The following is an 8,150-nucleotide window of genomic DNA, read 5'->3' as shown; positions in this document are numbered from 1 at the left end:
AACTCACGTTATGTAGCTCCCAGCTTGTGCTGATGTTAATGCCAGAGGACATTTGGACCTCTGCAGTTACTGAGCGAGCAGAGCACTGCCGACTTTCATGCACTACACTGTAACTTCATATGATCTGCTACATTGTGTGACTCCTGAACACTTCCACTGTACAATAATACTACAGCTGACTGTGTACTATCTAGATGGAGAACAACTTCAGGAAGTGACTTCCTGTAATAGAAATATCCTATCAAACTCACATTCAGCTCTTTAGCACAACATGTTCATTCCCAAATATTTGTAATGGGAGACAGCATGGCTAGGTGCTTGATGTTATACACCTGTGACAGCAGGGCTGAAAACACCTGAATTTAAAGATTAATAGGTGTGGCCTAAAGCTTTTGTCCATATAGTGTATTTCTGTTATGTAAACAGCTAGCTAGTTTAGCTTAGAGTGAAACTTCAGTGAAACACTTAGGTAGTGTTAGTCTAACTGTAATCAACTCATAAAACTCACAGTATGTTAGTTTTTCTATGTGTTATACAATCAGGGTATAACTTATCAGTTAAATGTCCTGTTACCTTTGGTTAAAACCAGACTAGTGTGTTTCCCATGTTTCCTGTCTTACACTGTGCTAACTGTCTGGTAATGGTAGCTGCATATGTTCAGAAACATTAATAACAATAATGATGCAGCTAGTAAAGCTCATCTTTCCAATGTAATCAATGCAATATAAACTGTCTTTGTGTGTAAGATCATTTTTATTGGTTATTATAAAATATAGATACAGTGGGGCAAAAAAGTATTTAGTCAGCCACCGATTGTGCAAGTTCCCCCACTTAAAATGATGACAGAGGTCAGTAATTTGCACCAGAGGTACACTTCAACTGTGAGAGACAGAATGTGAAAAAAAAATCCATGAATTCACATGGTAGGATTTGTAAAGAATTTATTCGTAAATCAGGGTGGAAAATAACTATTTGGTCAATAACAACAATACAACTCAATACTTTGTAACATAACCTTTGTTGGCAATAACAGAGGTCAAACGTTTACTATAGGTCTTTACCAGGTTTGCACACACAGTAGCTGGTATTTTGGCCCATTCCTCCATGCAGATCTTCTCGAGAGCAGTGATGTTTTGGGGCTGTCGCCGAGCAACACGGACTTTCAACTCCCGCCACAGATTTTCTATGGGGTTGAGGTCTGGAGACTGGCTAGGCCACTCCAGGACTTTCAAATGCTTCTTACGGAGCCACTCCTTTGTTGCCCGGGCGGTGTGTTTTGGATCATTGTCATGTTGGAAGACCCAGCCTCGTTTCATCTTCAAAGTTCTCACTGATGGAAGGAGGTTTTGGCTTAAAATCTCACGATACATGGCCCCATTCATTCTGTCCTTAACACGGATCAGTCGTCCTGTCCCCTTGGCAGAAAAACAGCCCCATAGCATGATGTTTCCACCCCCATGCTTCACAGTAGGTATGGTGTTCTTGGGATGCAACTCAGTATTCTTCTTCTTCCAAACACGACGAGTTGAGTTTATACCAAAAAGTTCTACTTTGGTTTCATCTGACCACATGACATTCTCCCAATCCTCTGCTGTATCATCCATGTGCTCTCTGGCAAACTTCAGACGGGCCTGGACATGCAGCGGAACACGTCTGGCACTGCGGGATTTGATTCCCTGCCGTTGTAGTGTGTTACTGATGGTGACCTTTGTTACTTTGGTCCCAGCTCTCTGCAGGTCATTCACCAGGTCCCCCCGTGTGGTTCTGGGAGCTTTGCTCACCGTTCTCATGATCATTTTGACCCCACGGGATGAGATCTTGCGTGGAGCCCCAGATCGAGGGAGATTATCAGTGGTCTTGTATGTCTTCCATTTTCTGATGATTGCTCCCACAGTTGATTTTTTCACACCAAGCTGCTTGCCTATTGTAGATTCACTCTTCCCAGTCTGGTGCAGGTCTACAATACTTTTCCTGGTGTCCTTCGAAAGCTCTTTGGTCTTGGCCATGGCGGAGTTTGGAGTCTGACTGTTTGAGGCTGTGGACAGGTGTCTTTTATACAGATGATGAGTTCAAACAGGTGCCATTCATACAGGTAACGAGTGGGGGACAGAAAAGCTTCTTACAGAAGACGTTACAGGTCTGTGAGAGCCAGAGATTTTCCATGTTTGAGGTGACCAAATAGTTATTTTCCACCCTAATTTACGAATAAATTCTTTACAAATCCTACCATGTGAATTCATGGATTTTTTTTTTCATATTCTGTCTCTCACAGTTGAAGTGTACCTCTGGTGCAAATTACTGACCTCTGTCATCATTTTAGGTGGGGGAACTTGCACAATCGGTGGCTGACTAAATACTTTTTTGCCCCACTGTATATATATTACCAGACACAGACAGAAACCACCATTCACACTGTCACATTTAACTGCTATTGTATGAGAAATGCATGCACTTACTCTGATATATAGCTCATGCTGGCTTCTGCATATTAATCAGTGTGCTTTTTAAAACAATAAAGAGACAGATAATTGTCAGACTAATTGTGTTAAAAACCAAAAAGCTGCTTAAAAGAGAGTAACTCAATGCTGAAGCTGATGCTTTGATAATACCCAGTGTAAAACTATCATACTGCTGTCAAACCAGAGAAATAAACATGTCTGTGAAATGTTTATAAATGCTTCAGAATCTAATTCTTGCATTTGCTCTGAACTTTACCTCCTGACTCAACTATACAGCCATAGCTCATTAAAATGATGTTATACATTTACTTTTAATGAGACAAAAGGACAGTGGCTGCTAGGTTGTTAGGGTCAAGGTCTCCTCTTTATGTTCTTTCCAATAAAGAAAGAAACACTTTAAAACACATAAAACAGAGTGATATCAGTGAAGGACAAATGGATTCAAAGTTAAAGATAAATTATTCTACAGCCTTGTTAATGCCTTTACTAAATCACTACAGAGGTGGACAAGACAAAGATTTCAAAATACTGAAAGCATTTCATGTGCAGGTGTGCAGTGACATCTGCTGGTCACCAAGCCCTTTGTAGCCACAATGGTGGATTTTTGTGTACACGTGCAACCAAAAGCAAAGAAAAACCTTATGGTGTTTGATAAATGAGCAACAGTATTTAGTGACCTGTTATAATTGTGCTGTTGGTGGAAAAAACTGTGCAAACTATCTAGCATTTCCCAGCAGCTAAATATATTTGATATACATCACCAAGTCCAAAGGCACTGTTATACTTAGCTTTGTAAAGTGTTTCTTACGTGTATTTGTATGTATTCCTTTATCTGTAAATTGGGTGGTAAAACAGTATTGCAATAGAAGAGCGTTACTAACACCCCTGTTAGTTGCTTCAACACCAATCTCATGCCAAGTCAATAAAAACTGGACATATTACCTGGGAAAGATAAGGTTTATTGCTAAACATTTCGTAATTTTTCTTTACTAGAAAATGTGACGGTGTTTGAGAGACAGTTTACAAACACTCATCATGGGCATAAATGCCATGGTAATTTGGGGCTTTTGATGATTTCTTTAAGCTGTTATTTTTCCAGGGTGAAATGATTGTGCAACATAAATCTTTAATGACTTTTTAAAAAAAGAATTAGGTGCACATGTTAAATTTATTTTGGATTTTCCCTAATCCACACAGGATCACAATTACACATACAGGCTCAAATATAAACATAGACCCCCAATAATACTTAGCTAAATGTCCCTTTGCAAGTCACAACACGACTTTTGGTAGGCATCAACAAGCCATAGAGGAATCTAGTATTACAAACTTGTGATCCTAAGTTTTTTTTACAACTATTTTGAAAATACAGACCTTAACAGATCATTTTAAAATATATATTTCAAGAAGAAACATCTTGGAATCTTATTCGGACACGATAATCCTGGTCACATTTCAACGTGAATCCCATTAACGTAAAACTGTACGTAGTGACGCATCGTTTTACGTCACGTAACACTGCGTAGGGCGTGGTGACGCGTGCCTTTGTGGATTCTGTGGTCCGCCGCCAAATTCAAACAGCGAAAGAAGAAACGGGAGCTACAGCCGCCTAAAAGCCACAGAGAATCGGCTACTTTTACAACTGATACTTTTAGGTAAGCTCTCTGTACAGCAGGTGTCCCAGCAGACGTTCTTCTTTTAAGTTTTTATACTTATTTGAGTAGATGTTTTGTCGTGTAAATAGTAATTTTTTTTCCTAGCTAACCGTGGCTTCGGGGGCACAGCCCTCTTTTGTTTTGTTAATGATATTCACTGAATTTTATGGGAAAAGGCAGCATTTGACAACAATGGCACAATTTGACAGCGTTTTTATATAACGGCAAGTGAAAGGTAAACTTTAATTCTCATTTGTTGCTTAAGGCTGTTATTCCCTCCTCAGGGCAAGCCATTCCTGGGTTAAGTTGGACACTTGACCAGGAGCATTGTCCCTATCTAACAAAAGCCACGGAGCTTTTACTAACACGATTACTGCTGCTTGATTGTATGGTTGTTACGGCTCATTTTTCACTTTTTCCGTCCTTTGTTCATTGACATTTTTCAAATTTTTTGACAGTGACAAAGGGACTCTGAAATAATTTCCTCAAATTCGAGGATTAAAAAAAGAAAGATTTGTCTTAACTTGTAACTTTTTCTTATTTTGGTCTATCAGTCCAAAGAAATATTCAAATTTCATAGCATGCTGAGCCAGATTAGAATATAGTTTTTTTTTATATTGTGAGATTTTGAAACTGTAGTATTAAAAATGTTATTTTCATAAAACTTATTCATACAGATCACTTTTTTTCTCAGCTCGGTCATATAGCCTGTTTAGTCATGGATGGTGTTGGTAAAGCTGTGGTTGGAGTCTGGCGGGCACACACAGTCCTGGATGAGTCTGATGGAGCAGAGAGCTCCCCAGAAGCCCCGGACCGTTTCCGCAAACTTCGGTCCTCATCTTCACTCAACTCTCTGAGAATGTCACTGAGGAAGCGACTCCCACTGCGATCTGTCCAGACCAACTCCCTCCCTGAGAATCCGACCTGGGAAACCATGAAGGAGCAACCAAAGACCAGCACAGTCCACAAACTTACTCGTAGTGCTCGTAACTCTATCACCGGAGTGTATCAGGTAGATTAATTGTTATGTGTGAAATTGCCTATTTTTTATTATTATCAGTCTCAACAAAAGCCACCAGTCAGTTATTCTAGAGTTGTTATTTTCTTTCTCTCTCTCTCTCTCTCTCTCTCTCTCTCTCTCTCTCTCAGAGGTTGCAGAGGACCAGAGAATTTTCCCGTGAAGAGTGTTTGGTAGCGACCCCGGGTCGTGATGGAGAAAATGCTGGAGCATTGAATTCTTGCACCCCAGGACGTACACCTCATCGGGCTGCAACACCCAGACGCACACTCAGAGCAACAGGTACACCTGGGCGTACTCCAGGCTCCAGAGGACGCAGGACTCCTGAAGCATCCGTAAGAGGAGTGAAAACAGGAGGTGGCAGGAGGCAACTGGTCCGCATGGCTGCTGTACGAAGTCCCTTTGCCTCTCCAAATACGCAAAACCAGAGGAAGTGAGTTTGATTCACTCTTTATGCAACTTTGCTTTTTAGGACTTTGTTTATAAGTTTGAGTGCTTTTATTTCATTGGATCCCTCTGAGGATGTGTCAGGACGATCATACACCATTTATTTATTTAAAAAAAAAAAAAAACTCAACCAAGTATGTGGAGCAGCGGAGAGTAGCTCACTTGAATTTTGGTGGTTATCTTTTTCTGCCAAATATTTTGTTTTTATGATCTATAATAGGAAATTTGACCAAGATTTGGAGTCAGTTTCCAGTGGACTCAGGAGGCTCAAACATCTGTCGAAGGCTTTTGATGACATCATTGGGAGAGACAGCAGGTAACATTTTTTTATTTTAGTGAATTCTTTTGATATCTTGATCATTGACTGGGTGGTAAATTCTAAAATTGTAAAAAGTGTTTGCATTATGTGTGTTATTAGTTTCTCCCAGATTGGGTAATTAACAGAAAAAGGACATGTTTTGTTACCTTTTTCTATAATCACAACTAAAGAAGTGTTTTGTTGGTAAATTAAAGTTTTGTGTAACTGAAGAAGCCATTAGTCCATTTCCTTGTATTCATGCATATTCTGTATTGAGGAAGGGAGTCTCTGTCCTCCTTGCCCTCTCACCCAAAGAATCCCAGCTTGTGGGTCCCCAGACTTCCTCCCCCTCCCTCCAGACATTCCTCCCGCCTCAGTTTGAAACAGGGCCTGTGTTTCTGGTATTCAGATAAGGAGGGAGTAAGGGGGAAAGGAGGTGGATGTGGGAATTGGAGCCAGATGACATGACAGAATGCATTTGAAAATTTGCGTCACTTCCTGTGTTGTCATTTAAAATATTTGTGTCCTGTAAACGATGATATTCAGTGCGGAAAGCGAGCACTCGGTAATGGTGATCTTGCCTGTTATTTGCGCACATTACATGCTCCCAGAGGCTTTCCTCACTGAGTATAGACGTCTTCTTATTTAATTGAGATCAGTTTGTTGTTTTGTTTTTTACTTGCAACAGGCAGTTCAACTATTCCCAAATTGTGGAGTAATACAGAAGGTAAAATCCCCTTTCCAAAGAGTAAAACTAGTTGAGTTTTGAGAACATAGCTTTCAGTGTAAACACAAAGGTGCATGGCAGAGCTTCTCGGATGCATGCAATCTGGAAGAAAAACAGATTAATAACTCGCTGTCTGAACAAATGTTGCTCACACTTTTTCTTGCTGACTTTACAGCTCCTGCTTTAAATTTTCCTTGACACCAAACTTTCCCAAATACCTTTTCTGATATTACCTGAATGTCTACAAGGCCATTTACACATTAAAATGATAAGTAATAAAATTCAAATTGTAGATCAGGAAATGAGTTACTGAAAATTTTCATTTGTTGCCTGATGGTTAACACTTGCCTTTTTCTTTTTAAATAACTAACTGATGTTACAGTTGTAAACCTATATGGGTTTTAATGGCAGTCTCTTTTTGTACTGAGTAGTGTCTCTCTGTCTCTGCAGATCTGGCCCAAAGGAACGTTCTGGGGGAGCGATGATGAGAAAGCTGGATCCCAGCGGTAAACTCAGCCGCTCAAATGTCACACGCAGAGCCACACGCGTCTCAGACACGCTGGGCAGTTGGGCCCACACAGCTGTGAACACTATTCGCAAACCCAACTGAACTACATGCATGTCTGTGTGTATAATGCAGGACCTATTGTAGCCATGTTTTACACTTATTATACTCATTATTATTGTGGTGTCACTGTTACATATTCACAGTGGCGTTATGATACTGGGAGACTATTATGCTACAGCTTGTCTTTTTTTATGTGTGCTCTGCATCTTTGTGAGCATCTGTGTGACTCTTGTGTGTTTACATGTCTCAGGTTAGCTTGTTGTGGGTAAAATATCCTCACTGTAGCTTCCAGAGGAATTTTCTTTGCATCTGTCGTAGCTGCTCCAACCAAAATGTTACATTTAGTTACATTTTCAAAATACTAATATTGTACTTTGTGTTCTCATTCTCTGCATAGAAAGTTAATGAAATGTACTCTAAAGGGATCGCGAACAAGAGCTGCAGTTATCTGCTGAACGAACACTAAATTTTCTGACAGAGGGGAAATCTTTTTTTTTTTTTCCACTATTTTTATATGTATGCAATAATGTTTCTAACACTTGTTACACTATTTTTAAATATCATTTGATTATACCAAATTATCAAGTGTATTTTCTAAAACAGTATTTAAATGTGAACATTCCTTGAGGCAGAGGTTGGCACTTCTAATGGCCTGTGGATGATTCATGCATCGATATTGTACACACAAATCATCTGATAATGTGATGGGGAAAAAGATTTAGTGGCTCATTACCAGTTGATGGCTATAATGATGATGTTATAAAGAGATATCCCGAGTCTTATTAGTGACTCTCAAGTTACCAGCCTCAAATTAAGCAAAGCTCTTCTGTGGGTGTGTTGTTGTTGTTTTGTTTTTCTGTTTTTGATACTTTCTTTTTCTGCATTATTATTTTTTTTAAAGGAGAACAACTGTCCAAATGTGAAAAAATAAAACTTTGCCCTTTTTATGCATATATATATATCCGTTTCATGTTTTCT

General features: G+C 39.5%; 1 protein-coding gene across 4 annotated transcripts; it reads left to right on the top strand.

The window, feature by feature from the left end:
* Window positions 1-3,977: 3,977 nt before the first annotated feature.
* Window positions 3,978-8,133, top strand: pimreg (PICALM interacting mitotic regulator). Of its 4 annotated transcripts, XM_026181996.2 has the most exons (6): window positions 3,978-4,114; window positions 4,809-5,126; window positions 5,264-5,565; window positions 5,800-5,895; window positions 6,566-6,604; window positions 7,055-8,133. In XM_026181996.2, the coding sequence occupies exons 2-5, from the start codon at window positions 4,833-4,835 to the stop codon at window positions 6,594-6,596; spliced, it is 723 nt and encodes a 240-aa protein (XP_026037781.1). In that variant the 5' UTR covers window positions 3,978-4,114; window positions 4,809-4,832; the 3' UTR covers window positions 6,597-6,604; window positions 7,055-8,133. The 4 variants fall into 4 exon arrangements, with proteins under 4 accessions (XP_026037781.1, XP_026037780.1, XP_080163679.1 ...); XM_026181995.2 differs by lacking the exon at window positions 6,566-6,604; XM_080307553.1 differs by lacking the exon at window positions 6,566-6,604 and having other exon boundaries at window positions 4,040-4,114; window positions 4,792-5,126.
* The last annotated feature ends 17 nt before the right edge of the window (window positions 8,134-8,150 follow it).

This window comes from Astatotilapia calliptera, chromosome 10 (genome assembly GCF_964374335.1).
Source record: "Astatotilapia calliptera chromosome 10, fAstCal68.1, whole genome shotgun sequence".
Lineage (NCBI taxonomy): Eukaryota > Metazoa > Chordata > Actinopteri > Cichliformes > Cichlidae > Astatotilapia > Astatotilapia calliptera.
This window is presented reverse-complemented; position numbering and strand designations above follow the sequence as displayed.

Coding starts and splice junctions, on each gene's coding strand:
- pimreg (XM_026181995.2), top strand. CDS start 4,833: ATGGATGGTGTTGGTAAAGCTGTGGTTGGAGTCTGGCGGGCACACACA. Junction 5,566..5,799: donor AATACGCAAAACCAGAGGAA/GTGAGTTTGATT, acceptor GATCTATAATAG/GAAATTTGACCAAGATTTGG. Junction 5,896..7,054: donor ATCATTGGGAGAGACAGCAG/GTAACATTTTTT, acceptor CTGTCTCTGCAG/ATCTGGCCCAAAGGAACGTT.